At 36.8% G+C, this 26055-nt stretch overlaps 1 protein-coding gene and 1 long non-coding RNA gene across 3 annotated transcripts in view; one reads left to right on the plus strand and one right to left on the minus strand.

Annotated features, from left to right (window-relative positions):
* Nucleotides 1-26055, minus strand: part of calcr (calcitonin receptor) — a 129571-nt gene that overhangs the window by 26070 nt on the left and 77446 nt on the right. For both annotated transcript variants that reach the window (XM_087295990.2, XM_087295988.2), the window contains exon 10: nucleotides 13020-13146. In XM_087295990.2, the coding sequence (XP_087152116.1) occupies nucleotides 13020-13146 (127 nt within the window). The remainder of the gene's footprint in view (nucleotides 1-13019; nucleotides 13147-26055) is intronic.
* Nucleotides 11395-17598, plus strand: LOC147832638 (uncharacterized). Its single transcript, XR_015517157.1, has 3 exons — nucleotides 11395-13714; nucleotides 14575-14902; nucleotides 15564-17598. It is a non-coding gene; the product is annotated as an uncharacterized LOC147832638 (long non-coding RNA).

The following is a 26055-nucleotide window of genomic DNA, read 5'->3' on the forward strand; positions in this document are numbered from 1 at the left end:
TATATACACTATACACACATGTATGTCCAAACAGCTTGAAAAGTAGATTTTTCACCATAGGTGCCCTTTAAACCAACGCCTCACTGACACCACATACTGACATTTATTCATCAGGTTTGGCAACTAAAATCCAATGTCTGATAAATGTCTTAATGGTAACATCCACAAACAACGTCAAGCTGTAACATCAATGATGTTGTTATTTGGTTGATTTTACGTTGTGTTGGAGAGTGACGAATATTTAACATCGAGCCAACATTTAAAACCAACACCTTATTGACTTGAAATACTGACATTTATTTGTCAGGTATGGCAACTGAAATCCAACGTCTGATAGACGTCATAGTGGTAACTTCCACACAACGTCAAGCTGTAACATTATTAAACTTTGATATTTGGTTGATTTTAGGTTGTGTGGGAAAGTGACTAAAATTCAACATCTAGCCAACATCTTAAACCAACGCCATATTAACATCAAATACTGATATTTATTCGTCAGGTTTGGCAACTAAAATCCAATGTCTGATAAATGTCTTAATGGTAATATCCACAAACAACGTCAAGCTGTAACATCAATGATGTTGTTATTTGTTTGATTTTAGGTTGTGTTGGAAAGTGACGAATATTTAACATCGAGTCAACATTTAAAACCAACACCTTATTGACTTGAAATACTGACATTTATTTGTCAGGTATGGCAACTGAAATCTAACGTCTGATAGACGTCATAGTGGTAACTTCCACACAACGTCAAGCTGTAACATTATTAAACGTTGATAGTTGGTTGATTTTAGGTTGTGTTAAAAAGTGACCAAAATTCAACATCTAGCCAACATCTTAAACCAACGCCATATTGATGTCAAATACTGATATTTATTCGTCAGGTATAACAACCAAAATCCAACATCTGATAGACGTCATAGTGGTAACGTCCACATAACGTCAAATGTTAAAAACATTAATTTTAGGTTGTGTTAAAAAGTGACAAAAATCCAATATCGAGCCAACAACTTAAACCAAAATCATATGGATGTGAAAAACTGACATTTAATTGCCAGGTATAGCAACTACAATTAAACGTATGATAGATGTCATCGTGGTTACATCTACACAATGTCAAGCTATAAAATCATTAGACGTTGATATTTGGTTGATTTAGGGTTGTGTTGGAAAGTTACCAAAATTCAACGTCGAGCAAACATCTTAAACTAACGCCATATCTATGTAAAATACAGACATTTATTTGTCAGGTATGGCAATTAAAATACAATGTCTGTTAGATAGTGTTAACGTCTACACAACGTCAAGCTGTAACATCATTAGACGTTGATATTTAACTGTTTTCAGGTTGTGTTGGAAAGTGATCAAAATCCAACATGACGTCTGTCTGATGTTGTGTTCTGATAACAACCCGATTTCATTTCCACCCAAAATGCAATGTCCCACGACGTTTGACGTCATGTTGACGTTTTGTGCCTGCTGGGGTATTTAACGACTTGAGGACATTTTCACATTATTTCCTATAATATTTTTTTCTTCTGGAGAAAGTCTTATTTGTTTTATTTTGTCAAGAATAAAAGCTGTTTTTAAATTTTTTAAACCATTTTAAGGTATAGTTAATTATAATGTTATATAAGGTATAATATTATTAGTCCCCTTAAGCGATATTTCGTTTTCGATAGTCTACAGAACAAACCGCTGTTATACAATGACTTACCATAACTTGTCTAATTAACCTAGTTAAGCCTTTAAATGTCACTTTGAGCTATTAATTGTAACTTTAAATGTAACTATCATACTAGTATCTTGAAAAATATCGAGTAAAATATGATGTACTGTCATCATGGCAAACGATAAAAGAAATCAGTTATTAGAAGTTAGTTATTAAGTATGATGTTTAGAAATTTAGACACATTACAGGTAAAAACTAAAAGAATTCAAATTTAATAGGAAGGCTTATAATACCGACTTCAAATGTAAGTAAAGTTAACTACGATATATAAATATAGAAACACAGCACACACACTTACACTTATATAGACATAAACATATTGACAACACAAGGAAATGCAACAGTCTAGCAACCATATAATTTTTTTATAGTAAATAATTCATTTCTTTCATTTCATCATTAACCTCACCTAATGTGAAGTGTGGGCACACTGTTTGGAGCACAGCATGTCTCTTGGTTTCATTTTGTAGATGATCCTCCACATTTAGTCATGACCTGTATTTATTTTCAGTGTACTTGTGTGCTGAAAAGATGTCGGAAATATTAGCATGCTGCCGTAAAATTGATCTGCTGTGCTGTTAATCTAACATTCTGTAATCACCAAAGGGCTCACAATCCAATGAGAGAAAAAAAAACACTTCAGGCAGTACATTTTGATATGAGATAAAGTATTTTGATGTAAATATATTTAGCATGTTGACTCAGTGGTTAGCACTATCGTCTCACAGTAATAAGGTCGCTGGTTCGAACTGGCCGCAACCCATCTCTGGGAAACATCCATACACACATTCACACTCATACACTACGGACAATTTAGCCTACCCAATTCACCTGTACCGCATGTCTTTGGACTGTGGGGGAAACTGGAGCACCTCCTAGTCTATCATAGCATAATAGTCTATCAGGCTTTTTTGCTAAAAAAAAAAAAGAGAAATCGCGGATTAATTTGTTACTATTAGATTATTTTTCAATTTCTCCTCTCCTGCTGTGCAGATGAACTAAGCTTTTGAATGGTCAGCGTATAAGACGGCAAGTTATTTTCAAATCGGTTGCCTATCATGTCATAAATATACCCTTAATATACCATAAATATACCTTGTCATAAATATCTTTTGCTTTCTCGCATATCTCACCTGTCCGCCAAAAATGACTATTTATATCCCTGGGAATGTCTGACATTAGCGCATACACATTGCAATAGACGTGCCCTGCACGAAAGCTTGACAGGCTTAGCAACAGTAACTAAAGAGGGCGGGGTTTAGCGTAGGGTCAATTGTTTTATGTTCAGTCTACTTACATTTCTAAAAACTAATGTTAACTTAATACCTTTTATGTTGTGCCAACACAAATCCATTATGTGGAATCCAGCATTTTTACAGTGTGATTTGAGTCACACTAATAAGGCCAGTTTTATAAACTAATACACCTGTTAATAAATTATGACTTTCACAAACATTTGTATTGTTATATATATATATATATATATATATATATATATATATATATATATATATATATATGTGTGTGTGTGTAAAATGCTATATAAATAAATCTAAATATTGTGTTTCATTTGTGGCAAGTCATCCAATTCCCCATCGCCATAGTCCGTAATGTACACCAGCTGCACCATACTCAAGCCCAATCATGAAGAGAGAGGGATTTAAACCGCACCAGAGGACATGCGAGTGAGTGACTTCTGACAAGAAACCTCCACGCTAACAATTCTGTTCTATCTCGCAGAATCGAGTGGCTGATTGAAGCTCACCCCCACTGCTACCCCTTCACAGACCTGAGGACAACACCATAATCATCACCACCTAAACACGGCACTTTCTGGGACTGAAGGAAGCACAACGGAGACCGCACTTTCTCACATACACACCGGACTGCACTTGTAAATAAACACCCCTACAGGGCTTTCACTTGTTACATCCGAGTGTGTGTATATTTTCTCTCTTTATCTCGCCTCACATTATACACTCACCAGCCACTTTATTAGGTACACCTTACTAGTACAGAGGTAGACCCCATTTTGCCTTTATAACTGCCTTAATCCATCGTGTCATACATTCAACAAGGTACTGGAAATATTTCTCAGAGATTTTGGTCTGTACCGATGTGATAGCAGCACGCAGTTGCTGCAGATTTGTTGGATGATGCAAATCTCCCGTTCCACCACATTCCAAAAGTGCTGTATTGGATTGAGATCTGGTGACTGTCAAGGCCATTTGAGTACAGTGAACTCATTGTCATGTTCAAAGAACCAGTCTGAGATGATTCGCACTTTATGACGGTGCGTTATCCTGCTGTAAGTAGCCATCAAAAGATGGGTATGCTGTAAAGGGATGGACATGGTCAGCAAGAATATTCAGGTAGGCTGTGGCGTTGACACAATGCACAATTAGTACTAATAGCCCCAAAGTGTGCCAAGAAAATAACCCCCACACCATACCACCACTACCACCAGCCTGAACTATTGATAAAAGGCAGGATGGATTCATATTTTCATGTTGTTGATGCAGAATTCTGACCCTACCATCTGAATGCCACAGCAGAAATCGAGACTCATCACACCAGGCAGCATTTTTCCAATCATCTATTGTCCAATTTTGATGAGCCTGTGCAGATTGTAGCTTGAGTTTCCTGTTCTTAGCTGACAGGAGTGGCACCTGATGAGGTCTTCTGCTGCTGTAGCCCATCCGCCTCAAGGTTGGACGTGTTGTGCGTTCAGAAATGCTCTTCTGCATATCTCGGTTGTAACGAGTGGTTACTTGAGTTACTGTTACCTTTGTATCAATTCCAACCAGTCTGGCCATTCTCCTCTGATCTCTAACATCAACAGGGCATTTGCACCCACAGAACTGCCACTCACTGGATATTTTCTATTTTTCGGACCATTCTCTGTAAACCCTAGAGATCGTTGTGCGTGAAAATCCCAGTAGATCAGCAGTTCCTAAAATACTTAGACCAGCCCGTCTGGCACCAATAACCATGCCACGTTCAAAGTCAATTAAATCACCTTTCTTCCCCATTCTGATGCTCGGTTTAAACTGCAGCAGATCGTCTTTATCATGTCCACATGCTTAAATGCATTAAGTTGCTGCCAGGTGATTGGCTGATAGGAAATTAGCGTTAACAAGCAGTTGGACAAGTACCTAATAAAGTGGCCGGTTCTTTTATTGCAAATGTCTAAAAAAAAGTCTGTTTGGATGCAAGTTAGAACATATTTAACAATCTATGATTGGATCTTTATTGCAATGATTAATATGTATATTTCTGGCATGTTATGTATTTCTGGCATGCTTTTTTTTAAACCTGAACTGATGCAGTGTATCACAAGAAGTATCCCACGGTCATATTTCAGGGTGACAATGCCAAGATTCATCATGATCAAACTGTAAAAGAAGGCTTCATTTGCACACATGAATTATCCACCAATTGACCTGAACCCCACTGAAGGAATCTAATGGAGCAGGCTTTACAGAGATCTTCTCCTCAGGGTCAGATAGTCAGCGTCTTTAGGATCCTCTTTAACTTTGATTAAGGCGTGCATTCCTTATGGCATTGTTTCAACAACCTTCAATGCAATGTCACTGTTTGTTTCCATCAAGAAATGCATGCATTGTACTGACAAAGAAAGCCCCTAACAACTGTGCATAACCCTCAAAGACAAACCACCATGTGAAGTCTCCAGCAGCATATCCTAACGACAAGGACATGCAATGGGATTCAGGTCAGTTGATGGTGAAAATTATATCATCCATTCATCTTCTGCCGTTTTTCCGGGGCCGGGTCGCCGGGGCAGCAGTCTTAGGAGAGAACCCCAGACACTTCCTCCAGCTCCTCCGGGGGGATCCTGAGGCGTTCCCAGGTCAGCCGAGAGACATAGTCCCTCCAGCGTGTCCTGGGTCTTCCCCGAGGGACATGCCTGGAACACGTCCCTAGGTAGGCGTCCAGGAGGCATCCGAAACAGATGCCCGAGCCACCTCAGCTGACTTCTCTCGATGTGGAGGAGCAGCGGCTCTACTCCGAGCTCCTCCCGGGTGTCAGAGCTCCTCACCCTATCCATAAGAGTGCACCCTACCACCCTTCGAAGGGAACTCATTTTGGCCGCTTGTATCCGAGATCTTTTCCTTTTGGTCATGATCCAAAGCTCATGACCATAGGTATGAAAATTATATGATCTTTAGCTATCTGAGCCTAAGGAATATTGCCATTGTCATCCTAGATTATGACCATTGAGGTGAGTAGAGATGAGCTTGAGTTAAAAAAAATTATCAAATTTAACATTATGCCAATCATATAATTAATTACTGCAAAATATAATATAATATAATATAATATAATATAATATAATATCGTAAGAGTCTAAATTATCATATGCATTTGTTTATATGGTATTTTTCACCAAAGAAGGCTCACACAAATTCCAAAGGCAGATACCGATGAGATCAGGGCCTGGTGTGTGGACTTTGGGGGTTTTATGATGTGTTCACATCTTGATTGGTCACTTTGTATGTCTCGGTATTTGGGCTTTGGTCACATGGTCAAAAAAGAAACAAAATAGCTGGCAAACTTTGCTCTGCCTCTTTTCCTGGTCTGCCTTTTTCCCTGGTCTGCTTCTCTCCTGCTCTGGAGGCTATCTTCTTTGACTCTACTGCAATCAGGCCATCTTCGGGGCCTGCTCTTTGTCTCTCTCTCTCCCTCCCTCCCCCTGTCTCTCTCTTTCTTGGGTAACTTTATTTCTTACATTTAATCTGGGTACAATTATTATCATATGTTTTTATCATTTCATATTTTTTTCATTTTATACAGTTATCTGTTGTAACCGTAGCAAGTTCTTGTCATTAAATCATTTCATTATCAAGTATTGGTGAATTACTTTTGATTTAACGTCAAAACTTAATTACTCTATATTGCAATACAATGCAATCACATAATATCAACGCTCTCCCACATTTTTAGCTGATTATCTCGGAAAAACACTGCAGTGCTTTTTCATTTTCTCTATAAATAAAACGTGTATCAGAGTTGCAGCAAAGTTTTGTTAGCTTGTCATCCTCTGAGATAAAGCTCTGTTTAAAAACTGGTAAAATTGTCAAGCGTTGAGCGGTCCGTGTTGATAAAAAGGTTTAGGAGCACTGCTCTAAATACTTGATTGGACTATCCTAACACCTACAGTGCAGAATAGCTGTTTTTGTACGTTAAGGCCCCGTTTACACTAATGCGTTTTAGTTTGAAAACTTATGCGTTTTAGTTTGCGGTTTAGTTTGAAAACGAATAAGTTTAGCTACGGTAACGCCATCCGTCCACACTACGCCAGTGTTTTTGAGCGCCGAAAACGGAGCATTTTGGAAACGCAGAAGGGGCCATTTTTATTCTAAAACGCTGCTGCTCTGTCTCAGTGTGGATGGGGGAAAACGGAGACGGAGCTGCGGGGCTGCTGAGATTCGTTACCTGATTGGGGCTTTTGTGTTATTGCGTATCCTTCCCTTATTCGTCAAGCCCCTATCACATAACTATAACACATGGCTTTAACGCTACCAGAAGACAACAGACCAGCCTTCACTGTAAACAACAACATGGGCACAGAAATGGGAGCGGTGTCTGCTCTATTGTCTGTTTTAGACGCCATTGTGCAGTTATTCATTTGTTACGTTTAGTAACAACTCGACCTCGTCGTCTGTCCACAAAAATACCTCTCTTGCTTTCTTTGTCATCGCGTTCATTATTCAACCAGCGTTTGTTGACTAACAATAACCAAATGCAGAGTGAGACGCATGCTTCCTGTTTATACTAAAATGCTCATGCCCAGAGTGCGCGAATGGTCGTGTGATATACGTTTTTGGTTGCATAGTGTGGACAGAGATATGTTCAGAAACGCTAGGAGAAACGCTAGTGTAAACGCAGATTGTTTTTGATCTAAAACGCCCTTTTAAAACTAAAACGCATTGTAAACGGGGCCTAACATTGCCCGGATGTTCCTGTCCTCTAAATACTTGAGTCGCCTGGCTCCTTCATTACAACATGTGTGCAGTTTTAATTAGAAACGTTGGCAAAGTGTCTATTCTCAGACTGCTGAGCTGTGGATCACACAACAACACGTCAGTCAACCAGATTAACTTTTTACCATATGTCCATGCACCCACGCAACTGGCTGCAACTCCCCATGTCTTATTCTCCACACATTTCTCTTTTAGAAGTCAGCTCTGCTTTACTTTCATTCAAACGTCCTTCACATGCAATGCCATTATTGTCCGAATAAAGCCCAGCTGGTGTCAGAAATGGGGGTTTAAGTGTTAACTAGAAGGGGTATTGCTTTCTGTAACCTCTTCTCCTTGAGGCTGAAAATGCATTTGGGTGCTCGAGATGGAGGGAAAACAGAAGAAGCTTGTTCTCCGGGATAAAACAAGGATACCGTAAATTAAGCATAGAGAATGCGCCCACACCCCGCCTCCCAAAGAATGCACAGTTTAAGACATCTGCATTACTCAGAGCTCATAAAACAGACATCATTTGGAGAAAGCATGAGTAAGGATGGTCGTTTGACAGGCGCAGCGTTTGGTTTTTAAACAAAGGAGCCTGGCGATTGTGATAATCCATCTTTTAGATGAGAAAAAAGAATGATTATCGTCTTTGTGAAACTCTAAAAGTACTTTCCCAATCTTATGTATAATTACAAAGTGCTTTTAAACCTAAGACGTGGGTGAAAACCATTTTATAATGTCTTACTCCTCTGTTTTTTCTCATAATATTGGTATATCAGTGAAAAAACAATAGGTAATTGTCCTCGTTCACATTAGGTACAGTAGCTGAAAGTGAATGTTTTTCTTGAAGCACATCTCCTCACCACACCTCTTAGATCATGCAGAACATTCCAGCGCGGCAGATTTATGCATTCCTCCATAGAGAGCGAAACCTGAAAAGATCATATTCCGAGCAAAGATTTCATGCTGTGAAAATACAACGAGAATTAAATGGTGGATCGTTTTGAAGTGACCTAAATATGTGCTTCTTCATAACTGTGAAATTCATATCTAATGCCTGGCTGAGAGCTGATTTTTTTATTAGGACGTGAAATTAATCATAGTTTTAATTCTGAGTCGTACTGTAGATTTATTTATATACAGGGCTTTACATTGACTTTTTTGATCACCAGCCACAGTGGCTAGTAGTTTTTCAATGTTACTAGCCACTCTGCATTTTCACTAGCCACAAATTTGTTGTTGGGAAAATATTTTTATATGCATGACTTTGACATGATAAAATTACTTGATTTAGATTTTGTGTTATGTCCACGTGTCTTCTCATTCATTTCACATCTTGTGTGTTGTGTATGAGCAAATGGGTCATGGTTTCATAGTGTTATACTGCGATTAGTTTTCATTTCACATGACTTTTCAGAACTCAAAATCAAGGATTTACCTAATCTCTGACCACTCCAAACAATAATCATTTCTTTGCCACAAATTTTAAATGTGTCAAACAAGCTAAATATAGCTGTATACTATTTTTTTTATTTAACAAAACATTTATTTTAAAAAAGCCAAAGAAAAACAACTGACTTTTAAAAATAATTATTGTCATTTACAAAGGTCTCTCAGATCACCAGTTAACTACACATAAATGGAGAGTTAATCTCATATTAAAGCAATGTTGTAGTAAAAAATAATAATTAAACCACATAAACAAAAATAACCGTAAGCAAAAGAAAGCAGGTGAAAAACATGCTATCACTGTGTGATAATGGAAGCATGATCACACGGTTAAGGCCAATTAATAGTCTGTTCAAAGCGAAAGCTAATAGACGTATTTGGAGCTCTTGAAAGCAGCAAGACTGTGTGTGCATTAGCATTACTTTTTTGCCTGACTATTCGAAAGAGATACGATCACAGTTGCGTTCCAGGCACGCGTGCTTCAAGGAAGGAAACAGGAGCGCGCACGCGCTTTAAACAGTCACGCGCACCACATCAGCTGTTAGCGCGAGTGATTATCCTCTCCTTTGGTATTCATCTGCTTTCTTCTGCTCGCACGAATGCAATTTTTTTGTTAGTCATGCTGTTTCTCCATTCTAAGATCACATTTGCATGCATATTAGGTCATTCTTGTAGTCGAACCGTGCTTTTAGGAAAACCACAATTTAAACATTATTTTCAACCAGCCAAAGTGGCTAGTGGAGGTGTCTGTCTAACCTGCCAAAGCTGAAATCTACCCGCACTTGGCGAGTTGGCGGGTGTTAATGTAAAGCCCTTTTTATATACTATAGATTTATTAATTGTTGTTGTTTGTTGGATGTACAGTTGAAGTAAAAATTATTGCTATAATTTTTTTTTTTCTGAAGAATGTCTTATTTTGCGACACAGTGGTGCAGTAGGAAGTGTTGTCGCCTCACAGCAAGAAGGTCGCTGGGTCGAGCCTCGGCTCAGTTGGCGTTTCTGTGTGGAGTTTGCATGTTCTCCCTGCGTTCGCGTGGGTTTCCTCCGGGTGCTCTGGTTCCCCCCACAGTCCAAAGACCTGTGGTACAGGTGAATTGGGTAGGCTAAATTGTCTGCAGTGTATGAGTGTGTGTGTGAATGTGTATGTGGATGTTTCCCAGAGATGGGTTGCGGCTGGAAGGGCATCCACTCGTAAAAACGTGCTGGAAAAGTTGGCGGTTCATTCCGCTGTGGCGACCCTGGATTTATAAATGGACTAAGCCGACAAGAAAATGAATGAATGAGTCTTAATTGTATTATTTTGGCTAGAATAAAAGCAGTTTATTTAAAAAAAACAAAAACATTTTAGGGTCAATATTTTTAGCCCCCTTAAATAAATTTTTTTTTTCTTCAACTGTCTACAGCAGTGGTCCCCAACCTTTTTTTATCACCGTGGACCGGTCAACGCTTGACAATCATACTGCGACCCTGTGAAATTAAAAAGCACAGCAATGTTTATCTGAGATCAGTCAGTTCTTGTCACGTGACTTGCGGTGCGTTTGTGGCATTCTGAAGACGTTTATAAATGGGTGCACATGGAAGACGCAAGCGCCATTAAATACAAATCAGAAAAGTATAGTAAAAACTAAAGTATTGGGAAAATGACAACATATGTGAAATAATGGGAGCACAGGACATCAATAAAAATAATAATAATAATAATAATAATAATAATAATATTTTTCAATTATTTAGCACTTTTCTGGAGACTCAAAGCGCTTTACACATTGGGGTGAATCTCCTCATCCACCATCAGTGTGCAGCATCCACCTGTATGACGCCAGACTGCACACTTGCTGATGAAGCCAATTATGATATGGGGATGGCTAGGATTTTTGACAACCTCGGTTTAACATCCGAAATATAGAGACCCCTTTATTATACTGGGGTATAATACCCACACAGACCCCTTCCAGCAGCAACCTAGCTTTCCCATGTGGTCTCCCATCCAGGTACTGACCAGGCACAGCCCTGCTTAGCTTCAGTTGGCGACCATGTGACAGTTGCAGGATGTTAGCTGCCGGCTACAATATTACTGTTGCAGTAGCAGTGTTACCATTTTTGTTTTTAGCTATGTATATAACTTCTTGACACAGGGTTGTCAGAGAATTTAGTGTTTAGTAGAGTAGGTATTTATTGCGAAATAGGTGTAATATGCAGATGTTTTTTTTTTTTTTTTTTTTTTTTGCTTCACTATAGGAAATCCTGATCTACACTCCAATCCAGATGCTGGCAGAAAAGCTCCAAAAAGCTGGTTGCCAACCGCCATAAAAGTCACAAGAAGAAGAAAACGTGAGCACATCATGCCGCTTGTGCGCATCGCTCCCAATTAGCCTATGCCTCCATTGGAAATAACGAACATGCACGCAGAATAGACACGATATATGAATGGTCGCCATCATTTGCGATCTCCAGCAGTTGATTTTCTTGCACAGATATGCTGGATTCACCTGATTTGTTGACTGAGTTGCGGATCCATTTCTAGGCAGTTTGTGGGTCCTTCACTGGGCTTTTGCCCTTCACAAAGAAACTTTCCAAAGGCGCCTGTTTCTTATTCATTTTGAAAACTTGTGGGTTAAATTTTGGCAACTGAGATGTAACCAAAAGAATATGTTCATTTTTCAAAATAAAAGATTTCACAAAATAATAATGTGATAATAATAATTCAGGAGGGCTATCAACTCTGACTTGAACTGTATATGCAAATTAGATTTTATAAATTAGTATTAACATTTTGTTTTATTATTTTAGTTTTCATTTAAACTAAATTAATATGAGAAATATTTTCTTGGCAGCAAAGAGATTTCTTTTTACATTTGTTGACATTTGTTTCAATTTATTTTACTTTATCAGTTAATCTTTCATTTTATTTATTTTTTATCATCATCAAGGTTCAAAGGTCAAAAGTTTGTTCTTGATAAGATTTTGTATTGTTTTATGCTTAGCAAGGCTGCAGTTTGGTTCAAAAACCAGTAAAAATATTGCAAAAACAATCTAACCTCATTACGATTTAAAATAAGTATTTTCAATTTCAGGTGACACCGTGACTCCGTGGTTAGCACTGTCGCCTCACAGCAGGAATGTCCCTGGTTTGAGTCCCGGCTGAGCCAGTTGGCATTTCTATGTGGAGTTTGCATGTTCTCCTCATGTTGGCGTGGGTGTCCTCCAGGTTCTCCGGTTTACCCCACAGTCCACATTATAGGTGAATTGGATGAACTAAATTGACCATAGTGAATGAGTGAGTGTGTGCATGCTGGAGTGTATGGGGTGATTCCCAGTACTAGGTTGCAGCAGGAAGGACAGCCGCTGCATATAACATATGCTGCATAAGTTGGTGGTTCATTCTGCTGTGGCGACCCCTAATTAATAAAGGCGCTAAGCCGAAAAAGAAACGAAATGAAAGAATTATTGTAATTTATTCCTGTGATGCAAAGCTGATGTTGCTTCAGACCTACAGAAACATTTCTTATTATTATCAAAACTTCTTAATATACTTTTGAAAATTTTCTATTCTTTATCATTTTTAAATTAATTGATGAAAAGTTCAAAAGAACAAGATTTACTTTTCATAAAAACCTCTTGTAACAATTTATTTTACTGTCTTTTGTGTCAAGTTTAATGTCTGTTTGCTGGATAAAAGTATCAATCTCTTTTAAACAAATAACCAGATCGACCCCCAGCCTTTGAAGTGTAACAAGAAAACAAAGATTTGATTGAATCCAGCACTGATACTTGTGTGCGTTTTTTACACCTCTGCTTTAATATTTGGAGGAGTGTGAAAACAGGAGTGCTGTGTAGGTGAGGTCACGCACCGGGTTCCTCTGGACCACTTTAGGGTTGTTGACCACCGTGATGAGGTTGACGATGGTGAAGGCTGAGTTGAGCACATACGAGCAGAACAGGTTCTTGTGGAGTGTGATTCTCTGACAGCTCAGACTCCTGAATGAGAAACAAACAAACATCGCTCGCTGATCATTCATGACAGAGGCACTTGTGTGTGACTTTCTGCGCAGTAATTCAGTTTGACAGCTCATCTCAGTTTGGATACGTAAAACAATCAGCTTCAAAATGGATTGAGTTACTCCTAACTGAACTTTTCAGCACTGAGATTTGAGTTCACTCTTAAATTAAACGCTTCTTTATGATGGAAGATCCTTTAAATGGGACCTATTAAACAAATAATTACTTTTATAAGGAGCTTTAACACATTTGTGTAGCAACTGTGTGAATATAGCCAGCCTCTAATAGTGGAACATGTATTAATTCTATTTTTTATAACCACACTTCATGAATACAGTGTGCAGAAACACTTTGATCGATATTCTCTCCTTCTACAAGTCATCAGAAGGGGAACGCCTCACCTATTAGTGACCGTCTCTCCATCATTAGCATAAACAGCCCTGAGTGAGAAGCAGCCATCTGCCATTTGAGTTTTAATGCCGTACTTGTCAAACATGATGCTAGGAGGCATTTTAATGGGTTTTAGGATGCAGAAATGACTGTCATAGTCTCTTTAGACCAGGGTTTTTCAAAGTCTAAGACAGTGGGCCTCCCTTTTGACACAACTTATCTATTGGCGCCCCCCTCCTCCCAAACACACGCGCACACACACACACACACACACACACACACAAATATATATATATATATATATATATATATATATATATATATATATATATATATATATATATATATATATATATATAAACATACACACAGTATATATAAAGACACAGACAGATGTCAGATTATTAACTCACTTTTATCATCATTTGCATGAAAGTGCAATTATTTACAGAGTAATAACAAGTATTTTAATATAACGTTTTTAAAACTAGGATGATGGTTCAATATGAGTAGAACAGATCCAAGAACTGTCCATCCCAGTCAAAACAGTCGAAGTTTAGCGGGTCTCATGCTGTCATTAGCCAAAATATCTTGACAAACCACACATAAAGGTCGTGGTTCATCAGCTGGTCCTGTCCACGTAAATCCTAAACTCAAATACTGATCATCATATCGTCGTCTTTTGGGTTTAAGCCCTGAACTTGAAGGCTTTGAATCGGGGGGTCTCAGAAACCGATCCATTGTATTAGCAGGCATATACCTGTATTGGCGGGCTTGCCAAACAGAAGCGAATTTACAGCTATGGCCTTCTGGGTAAAAAAGGTTTTCTTATTTTTGACGTATGATTTTTTTTAGCTTTGTTTAATTAAAACGTTTAAATATAATAAAAAATGCATATAATAATTAAACTTAATAATTATATTTTTATTATATAATATTTTTTCCCGCGCCTCCCCTGACATGCTCTGGCGCCCCCCAGGGGAGGCGCGCCTCACACTTTGAAAACCCCTGCTTTAGACAATCTAATTAGAATTTAAAAGGACAGTCATCAAATTGGCACAATTTGGATTAAAGCCTAATGCTGTGTTCACATCAGATGCGGAACGCGTAAATCGCCGAGTGAAAATTTAAGTTTACTCGCTTCATTTGCAAGCCAGATCCACTTCATTCCCGCGTCAAAACGCTTCACAAAAGACGTGGATTCGCGTCATAGGCAGGGCTTCTGTCTGTCCAGTGACTCTAGCTTCGTTGTTAAATGGTTAACATGGATTTTGTTGAGAAAATAACTGTTTCTGTGCTTTATAAAGACTAAAAACAGTGTTGATTCATTTAGAGCTGCGTCTGAGTCCACCAGATCCTTTCAGAAGTGCACCCAGCTCTGTAAGCTCCTAACCTCAAAAGCTCTAGAAACTTAACCTTGATGATTGAAGCATACAGCGGTGCTTCTGACTGAGCTGAGCCCAGTTTGATCAACAGCTGACGGTGTGTGCAGGAGGATTTTCTCCCGGGACACCAACAACAGGCGCTACGTCATAATCACACCCCCACAAGAGCAAGCTCCTGATTGGTTAGTTAACACAGAAGTCTGCTTAAGTTCAGATTTTCCAAATCGAGCGGTTTGTGCTCAATTCATGTCGCGTCATTCGCACGTATCGCGCCACAGGATGTCTATTCACTCGTTTGCATTGACTTAACATGTAAATCACTCGTGCTTGACGCTTCTTCCGCACCTGATGTGAACAGCATAAGGGGTCAGTCATACCATTGAGAAGTGCATCTTTTTAATGGTTTCCTAATGGCCGCGAGCGTTTTGCGCTGCTTATTCGCCCTGCTCCTTTCTGACTGAAAAAAGTGCACTACTAGATTCTCCAATCATTCTCCAATCAAATGAAAGCAAAGGCGGGGTTTCTGTTGAGGTGACTACACTGTTTGTGTTGACAAAACGACTACAGAAACTTCTGAAGATAGAGGAGAAACTAATGGTCACTGTTTTGAGTTATCTGGAGCTGTATGACTTTACATATCTTGAATATCACAATATTTTTAAATATTACAATTATAACAATATCAGCAGCTACACTTGCGCACAATGTGCAGCTGATTCAGTGATTGAATAGCAACATTAAAACATGCGCACTGGACTTTTTCTTGTCAACAAAAAAGGCGGCGGACCTCAATTTTTCAGAACAAAAATAGTGTGTTTGGTGTTTGGTTTGGTGTGATTGGCAAAAATATTTGTAGGGTATTTTAAGCTGAAACTTTAAACAGTCTAGGTACATCAGAGACTTATTTTATGTCTTGTAAAAAGAGGCTTAATAGGACCCCTTTAAATGTTACATTAAAACATGTAAAACTGTTCTTTTGACCATAAAGTGTGCTTCATACTTAGAAACTAATGTTTTTTTTAGAACTTCTAAACGAAAAGATCTGATAGACTATAATCTCACACACAATAGTGCTGATCAGTTAATTGGTAGTTTCACCAGTTTGAATTTTGTTGAACTAGCAGAAAATTGCTTGCAGACTGAAGCCCGAAAATGGCCTAATATTTTTGTCTGTTAACCGTCAATGACTATATTTACATGCACCAACTTTTATCAATCCAAAGGATTTGAATCCAATCACAGATCTATTTACATGTCAAATCACTTTTATTGTCACATCATAAGCATAAGCTCTAAACAGTGTAATCTGATTCAAATATCCATCTGTATGCATTTTACATACAGTCTAATTAAAAAATTAGTTTAAGAAAGAATACGTTCATCATACAGTTAATAAAAGGTTTCGGTTTTTGTAATTTGAAGCAGGCAAGAGTGTCTGAAAATAGAAATAAGCAATTAGTCCATTGCACACTCTGATATTTTAAAGCACATTCATAAGAAAACCTTTTAATTAATTATTTAATTTAGATTATTCATAGGGCTAATTTGAACATTTATTTAGGTTACAGTCCATTTCTAAAATAAAGTGCGTTATAAAGCAGCCTGATGAATATATACAAGCAGTGACTTTATTATGCATTTATCAAATTATGCAAAGGATAATGCATGTCAACAATGCACTGCAGAGAATTCTGAATATGATTAAGAAAATATCCGATTCAAGTAAAGGACACTGTCATTGTTTTGCTGTTGGATCGGATTAGAAAAGAAATAGACCACCTCTTCCAATCTGATCGAATTTTTATCTGTCAGATTAAGCAATTTGTAGGTACAGTAGGTGAGAGTTCAATGTGACCATTACCGCAGCACGATCTACTGCCGCGGTTTTAAAAATAAAGAATGTGTTTTTTTTAGTTATGACCTCAGTTTGCGACCATGCCGCCAGGTGGCACAAAGGGACAGGATACGAACAGACAGAAATAGACTATATACATTATAGAATATATTAGCTGTAAATACTCTGCTACTTGTAAATAAGGATAAACTATGAAACAAAGCATTATAAGTCCTTCAGTAATAAGACAACTAGGCTACATTATTTAAAGGAATAAAGAATAAAAAATAACCTTCGGGGTGAAGTGCTTAAGTCCACTATATTCAGCACCGAAACACTACTTGCTGTGAGATTGTGTTGGTTTGTTTAATAAAATAATAATAATCTAGCCTAAATAAAATTAAAGCGAAATATTCACCTTTTTAGAGAAGCCTATATTAATATATGTCTGGTCACAGTTTGACACAGAGGAGTTGACATGTCTGTATAAGCAGTTTGCATTAGATAGAAATATATGCTCAATATAGTCATATATACATTTATTTACATACTCTACAGTTTGCATCACTAATGTGTCAATGTGAGCAGTCAAGTCTTGATGAAATCAAAATGTACTCTTCTCAAAATCTTTTATCAAATACCATAACCTTAGGGCGGGGCTATCAGTCCTTTAGGGTGGGGTTATCAGTCCTTTAGGGCGGGGCTATCAGTCATTAGGGTGGGGCTATCAGTCCTTTAGGGTGGGGCTATCAGTCCTTTAGGCTTTCCTGTTTCGTTGCTGCTCTGCCTTCATCAGTTCATCAATCTTTTTTAATTTAGGCCCCGTTTACACTAGTGCGTTTTAGTTTGAAAACGCATAAGTTTTGCTACGGTTACGCCATCCGTCCACACTACGCCGGAGTTCTCGAGCGCCGAAAACGGAGCTTTTTGAAAATGCTGGAGAGGCCGTTTTCATTCTAAAACGCTGCTGCTCCGTCTCAGTGTGGATGGGGAAAGACGGAGACATCTGAAAACGGAGGCGGGGCTGCAAACGTTCGCCTATCTGATTGGGGCTTTTCCTCAATATTAAGTAGCCCACACACAGTTCAGTCTCGCATCCTCTTCTTGTAAGTTAAGACTTCGCAAGTTTGATCAAGGCTGCAGTCTCCCCCTTCTCAGTTTGATATGGAAAACATACCGAGGACACGGGTGAATCTTCAAAGGGAACAGTGTACTTTATAACTTCATTCACATCACCTTGCTACGTTGTTTCACTTTCTCAACAATAAAATGTAAACATGATTTAAGGAACTGCCTATTTTCATTTTAATATTAGCAACTTAACAGACAGCAGAACTGTTGAGGCGCCGTGCTGCATATATGAGCGTCATCTTCACTGTGTGGATATTTATAACAAAACGGAGCCTATAACAACTGCCTCCTTTCAATTTCATTGAAAATACGAAACGCACCCTCTCTTTTGCTGAATATCAGTTTTAATAATCGATACTTATAAAAGTATAACATACAATAAGTTTATACATTGTAGGAAATAAAGGCAAGCGATCAGTCAATGTACCTGGATTAATCATTAACTTTTCTTTGCGCTTAACCAAAACATGTTACCCGTGAACAAGTAACTTAATAGATTCCAATGACCAAAGTCAGGGAATTGGCCTAAGTCGTTAGATAAAGACAACAACATGAATAAAATATCACGTTTAGCAAATATAGTGAGATTAGATCCAGCGGGAGATGCTTGATGAGCAGTCCGACAAGCAGAGCTCTCATCTGGGTAGAAATGCTGGAGCGCTTGCCCGAGAGTGTCTGTGGTCACGTGATGTGCGTTTTCAGCGTTTTGGTGTGGACGGAGAGCTGTTCAGAAACGCTGGGTAAAACGCGAGTGTGGACGCGGATCGTTTTCATTCTACAACGCCGTTTTAAAACTAAAACGCACTAGTGTATCCGGGCCTTTAGTTTTCAACCTTCATCTTCAAACAATCCAATCGTTCCCAAATGACAAAGTGGTGCATTTTTCTAATTTCAGGATCATTTCAAGTGGATGATAGTTCAAAATGACAATCTTAGCTTTCGTTTTATGGCGAATTTAATACCAGGAATGTTTCTCAGCCCAATTTCAGTGGTGAAGTTCGAAGATGTGAAGGTAACACTATGTTTTAGCCCCACAATGAACTCTCTTGTCTGAAAGATGAAAGGAAATTTGATTCCTCATGATACGACCCATTTAATGGCGTGAACAGAACATAAATTGAGGCTTTATTTCAGATAATGTGATTGTCAGATGTTTGCCTGTTTTGACCATGTATTGCCTAGTGGTTGAAAATAAACCCTTCAAACTGTCTGCGAGGGATTATTTTAAAGCGAAATTTATGAAGTCCTATAAGATGGAGGAAAAGCCATCAAACTGGACTTTGAAAGGGCGTTAGGATGTGTCTTGTTTCATTTTATTTGACTTTTGAAAGCAAATATAGTGACTCCGCAGACCTGAAATACTATTTAATAGTCATTTTAAATCTTTATACTTTGCCTCTGTATTTCAAAAGAGCTAGATTTAAGCAATTTGTCATCAATGATATGAATTTAAATTAAACTTAAAACATAATAAAATACAACATTATATCTTAATATGTACAGATCAGAATAAGCATAAATCATTTTTACATAAATTTTCCCTATGCTGAATGATGATGAAACAATATTTCACACATATTTTATTACTTTAAAATATTCCTGTAGGCTCAAGACATGTGCTTTATGTACTTAAAATCACTTTTCGTCACATTTTATATATATTTTTACTGGTTATATATATTTTGGTAACACTTTACAATAAGGTTGCGTTAGTTAATATTAGTTAAAGCATTTACAAACATGAACAAACAATGAACAATACATTTATTACAGTAGTTGTTAACATTCCCAGTGCCCTATAAAGAAACTCTGGGATCTGTATATGGAAATATATGGCCATACCGTGAGCCTCAAACATGATTGTTTCATCGTTCTCTTGTAAATTCTCAGGAGTGTAAAACATTGATGTACAGCAGGTCAATCAGAAAACAAAGCAGACTGTTACTGTTCATTTGCATGTAGACTTACTTTAGGTCATTTATCCAGACCTGACGAGCAACCACATCAAGAGAACATAGTTTCATATGTAGCTCTAAAATCATTATTATGCATGCCTCGGGCTGTGTTTTTTACGCTACAAGGTTTCCTAGTAATACAACAATGATAATTTCCATCCCTTAGTTATTTTAAGCTCATATTTAACTTATGTTGGATTTTTATTTAGAAAAAAATAACAAATGAAGGCTCTGATTGTTTACTATGTATCATTGAGCAGTAAATAATACATGTTTAAACTCACATCAGGACGCAAAATGCTGGATTTACAGATTATACATCTATTCAGCTCCACTCCGAGGAGGCGTAAGGTATGTTTAATTGCATCTTTTGTTAAGTTATCATGTTCACTGTGAAGTTTGATGTGTATGTTTCAACAAACACATTTAGACTGCTGAATCATGTCAATTACTCAGCTCAACTGTCATCTGTTCATGCAGTGGTTGATATTGATTCCTGGCTGTGTTTTCTTTGACATTATAGATAAAAATACAATGTAATACATTACTATCAGTCTCTTTTGGTCAGTTATGGACGTTCTGATTCAACGGGTATTTGATGGAGTAATAAATAAGCATATAAAACCAATTCTGGAGATTATTTTTACCTTACCGAAGCCATAAACCTACTATGCAGATATCAGGAAACAATTTAACTAATTAGCCAATGTAGTATATGAAAATACAGTTGTTCATTGTTCATGTTAATTGAAAATGCATTAACTAATGTTACTAAGCATGAATTTGAATGTTATGCATTAGTAAATGTAGAACTATCATTAATTAATAAATGCTTTACAAGTATTGTTCATAATTAGTTCATGTTAGTGAATGCATTAACTAACAAAACCTTATTGTAAAGTGTACCTATATTTAATACTATAAGACAAAACAATAATTAATTAGTTTGTTGCTACTGTACATCACTTAAATTTAATAAAAAATATATTATGAGGGTTCACTCCTCCATCTCAGCATCTGTTAAACAACAACTTTGTCTATATTCTTCAGTCAAATGATAAAAATAAAACATTCCTGCACAAACGTCCTCAAAATCAGCCAATTAATTTGATTTTACTCAATGTGAGCATTGTAAAACTCAAGTGCAGAGAGGCTCCTGGAGCACTAGAGGGATGGGAGTGAAAGTTGAGCTCATTTTCCAAAGCTATTTCCCATATTCCAAAGCAAAAATTTCTGGCGTTATTCAGGAGGCATAAATTAAAGCATAGCGCAGCTGTATGCTGACACGTACCTCTCTGAGCAGCACATCTGGACCCAATAAGACCACATTAAGACTCTGACATCTCTGAAGATCAGACTGTAAATATTACCATCGCACCATAAAAACAAACGTTGCTATGTTACACTTCCAGATATTGTACCGAAACCACAAACGCTTGTGATGAATCGTAAATAATAACGCAGTGCAAATGTTTACAATTGCAAAAGCATGGTGTCTCGAAGATATCATAAAAAACTTGATCAGATCCATTAGGCACTGACATGATCATGTTCAACATAATGAATTGTCTAAATGTTAGTTAGAAGAAGCATTTCTAGTAATTATTTTGTTTCGGTCTAACCTGAAAATGAAAGCTTGTATTTCATTGCTTGTATTTCATTGTATCATTTTATTCATTCATTTCCTTTTTGGCTTAGTCCCTTTGTTAATCAGGGTTCGCAACAGCGGAATGAACTGCCAACTTATCCATATGTTTTTTTAAAGCAGCGGATGCCCTTCCAGCCGCAACCCAACACTGAGAAACACCCATACACTCTCATTCACACACATACACTACGGACAATTTAGCTTATTCAATTCACCTATAGCACATGTCTTTAGACTTGTGGAGGAAACTGGAGCACTCCATGCCAACATGGATAGAACATGCAAACTCCTCACAGAAATACCAACTGACCCAGCCGAGGCTTGAACCAGCGACCTTTTTGCTGAGAGGCAACAGCGCTTCCCACTGCGCCACCGTGATGCCCTTAATTTCATTTCATTTAGGTAGTTCATTTAGTTGTGGCAACCCCTGATTAATAAAAGGACTAAGCCGAAGGAAAATTAATGATTTTAATAAAAAAAAATTATTTAATTGAATTTGATTTTATTTAACTTTATTAAATTTTATTTAGGTAAATATTTCAGTTGGTTAAAACTTAAATCCAATTTAATTTAATTACATTTGTGACAAAATAATGTTTAACAATCAAGTGTCCAAATGTTTGTTTAAACAAACATTTCTAGTACCCCTTTTTCTGGTCTGCCCCTTTTCAAGAAAATTAAAGTTAACATACATAATTGGCATTGCATGGCTAACGTCACTAATTGAATATTAACATAATAATTATTTAATTTAATAAATAAAATAACCTTTTATTACATATGTATTATGTGACATAATAATGTTGAACATTATCAAGTGCCCGGGCAGCACGGTGGTGCAGTTGGTAGCACAATTGCCTGACAGCAAGAAAGTCACTGGCTCGAGCTCCAGCTGGGTCAGTTGGTGTTTCTGTGTGGGGTTTGTATGTTCTTCCCGTGTTTGTGTGGGTTTCCTCCATGTGCTCCGGTTTCCCCCACAGTCCACAGACATGTGCTATAGGTGAATTGGGTAAGCTAAATTGTCAATGTGTGTGTATGGATGTTTCCCAGCCACAGTGGAATGAACTGTCAACTTATCCAGCATATGTTTGACACAGCGGATACCATTCTAGCTGCATCCCAGTACTGGGAAACATCCATACACAATCAATCACACACATCTACTACAGCCAATTTAGTTTGGTCAATTCCCCTATAGCGCATGTCTTTGGAGCACAACATGCAAACAGAAATGTCAACTGACCCAGCTGGGACCCTAACCAGTGACCTTCTTGCTGTGAGGTGACAGAGCTAACCACTGAGCCACCGTGTCACCCTTGTTTGAACAATTTCTAGTAATTATATTATTTTGGTCTATAAATGAAAGCTTATATAATTGATATTACCTGGCTAACATCACAAATTAATTTAATTTAATTTAATTTAGGTAAATATTTAATTTAATTAAAAATCTAATTAAATTCAAATAAATTTTCCAGGCTAATGTCACAATTTAATTTAATTTAATTTAATAAAAGTAAATATTTAATTAAATTAAAAATGTAATTAACACAACTTAGTAATTTCCAAAGAAACAACAACATGTATTTATTGAGCACTGCTTTTGAAATGAGGTGCTTTAATATTCTAAATAACAATATATAAACTGCATTGCCTTTAAAACATTCATTAATTCCTTAGTGTACTTTAAAAAAGGTAATGATTCACACTCAAGTAAATGCTTCGTACTGTTTTTATTTTTTATTCTCTTACATTTAAAAATACAAATAAAAACAGTATTAAGCAATTACGAGAGTGCGAATCATTACCTTTTTTGAATAATAGCATTGATAAGATTGACGCACCAAACCCAAGAAGTTTCTAAAAAAAAAAAAAAAAAACGCAAGCGGGCAGGGCAAACTTCAGTAACTCTACATTAGTGTACTTTAAAATGATTAATAGTGGAAACTTACTGGAAACTTAAATATCCTTTCTGTATGTGACATACTGCCTAAGTTTATGTGCAGTCTAATGTAAATGACTCTTTGGCCCCTATATTTAATAACCCATAATATTAAGTTTACCCTGGAGGATGCAGACATATGGAAATCAAGTCAGCATGAAATAACACACAGAAAAACTGACACATATTACTCGTCATTTGCCTCGGAGCTTTAGTGCAGCTCTGGCAGGAAATGGACACCAATGATTTGCACTCAATAAAACACAATTATCTTTTTTTTTTTTTTTTTTTGTAGTCCCAGAGCCGAATGACCTTACGCTTTGAGTCAAAAAGAGTTCAAACTGATGCGTTGTATTAAAAGTGCATTTGTTAATGCTAATGCCAGACGCATCACTAAACGATTTAGGCGTCCATCACACTCTACACATTTTAAAATGAAACATAATGTGTTGGGATGGGTTTTTTTTATCCCAAGCACCAAATGAATCATCTAAGAGCAACACTTCACTGTTAAAAAAAACTAAATAAAAATGATCATGAAAATGCACATAAATCATTTTTTTCAAGCCACCCAGCAGCCAAAAAGAAAATGACATTTGCTGTTTGTTCAAACTCCTTATATACAATAAGATGAAAAAACACAATTCTTGATTTTCTAGGGACAACTTAATTGTTTTATGTTCAATCCACTTAAATTTGTGAGTTAACTAATGAGTTTATTCATTATATCACAAATCGATTTAACCAAAACCATTTTTACAGTAAAGAAATTGAATGTGCGTTATCAAAAAAAAAGCCAAACGGTTATTGTAACATTATGATTGTCAAATAAACCATAGGTGGAGGGTGAACAAAGTCCAGGGTAAGATATGCGCTTCCCTTAAATGCATTTACAAAGATTTGCGACAGACCAAGAAAAGGTTTGGTTTCAACATAAGTATCGCCCATCAAGATTTGTTTATTATGTTTAAAGTGCACATTAAAATATTTGACTAAAGTAACCATCTGATCTGTATAGTAATAATAAATATTGTAAATTTTTTTATATAGGGATGTTCATTTGGGTCCGTTTTCCCAACTGACAATAGCTGCTCATTAGGCGAATAGGCTATTACCATTAACCGGTCAGGTTAATATTAAATTAGAATTTAATTATTATTGCAAAAATCAACTCAGTCATTGGTTTTGCTTGTTGGCTATTTTAAAAATAGATATTCTATAAGAATTATTATTTAATAACTGTTATTTTCCAAATGAAAAAGAAGTTGGCTTGTTGGTTGTATTTGTTGTATGATATTTAATTTAATTTAATTTAATTTAATTTAATTTAATTTAATTTAATTTAATTTAATTTAATTTAATTTAATTTAATTTAATTTAATTTAATTTAATTTAATTTAATTTAATTTAATGACTCTTAGCGTCTCAAGTCCACCGACATACACGGATAGCTACTGGACAAACTAATTACATTGGGAAAGCCGTCCATACAGACTTAAGTAGTTAGATGGTAAGCAGGAAAAGGAACGGACTTACGTACTTCTGGCTACATAATTCACGACCTCTAGAAATGTATATAGAACTACATTTTCAGAATGAGCCTGTTGCACAAATCAATTAAGTTATCTTAATTGTTTTTACAAGTTTAAGTGGATTGAACATAAACAATTAAGTTGTCCCCCAAAAAACTCAGGAATAGTGTTGATTCAGCTTATTTTAAATAAGTAGTTTGACAAAGCAGTTTTGAGTGACTAACATGTGCTACTGTACCTTTTAAGAAGTTTGGACATTCTTTGTCTTCAAATTTTCCCATTTAAGATTAGAGGGACAAAAACATAAAAATGGTGAAAAAAGCCAACTTATCTTTATATCTTTTCCAAAGCGATCACGCTCCATTTAGATTCCAACTCTAAACTTTATGAGATGTGTGTTTTTAAACAGCATTTATGCTAGATGGTCTGATTTTCTTTCACCATCTGGTCCAACACAACCATTAAAACCTGTTTGTAAAGAAACTGTAGTTGGGTTCGTTCTCCAACTGAAAGATAAACTTACCGCCAGTTAAAACATATATTTCGCCAGTGCCATTCTCCTGGTTTTTGCTCTATACATTTTTTCCTTTTTATTTTAACAGCTCATTTGATCAAAAGCCGTTCGTGTCCGTGCATTCAAATTTTTAGACAGTGTTTGGGTGGTCTGCTGTAATTTCCACTTCCAGGCTGAGACATTAAAACACTTGGATATTGTTTGTACTTCTTCCTAATTTATGCTTTTGTTTACTAATTCTGCCGCTTTTCTGAATGCTTTAGTCAGGATTTATAATCCAAATGCTTTTTGCTTTCATAGCATGAATAATAATTCTTCAGCCATGGAGATTATCCATGAAATGTGGGAATTATTTCCTCGAGCCATTTGAACTCTATTTTGTATAAATGTATAAGCTTCTATTTAGATTTTTGTGTTTATGGTTTTTCATTGAAACAATAGCAACTATTCAGTCTGTATACAAATATAATTTACATTTCAGTGTGCTATTTGCATTTGAGTAAAATACATGTTAATTTTACTGTATTTTGAAGACACTGTCGATAATAATTCCAACA

This window comes from Danio rerio, chromosome 19 (genome assembly GCF_052040795.2).
Source record: "Danio rerio strain M-AB ecotype USA chromosome 19, GRCz13ab, whole genome shotgun sequence".
Taxonomy (NCBI): domain Eukaryota; kingdom Metazoa; phylum Chordata; class Actinopteri; order Cypriniformes; family Danionidae; genus Danio; species Danio rerio.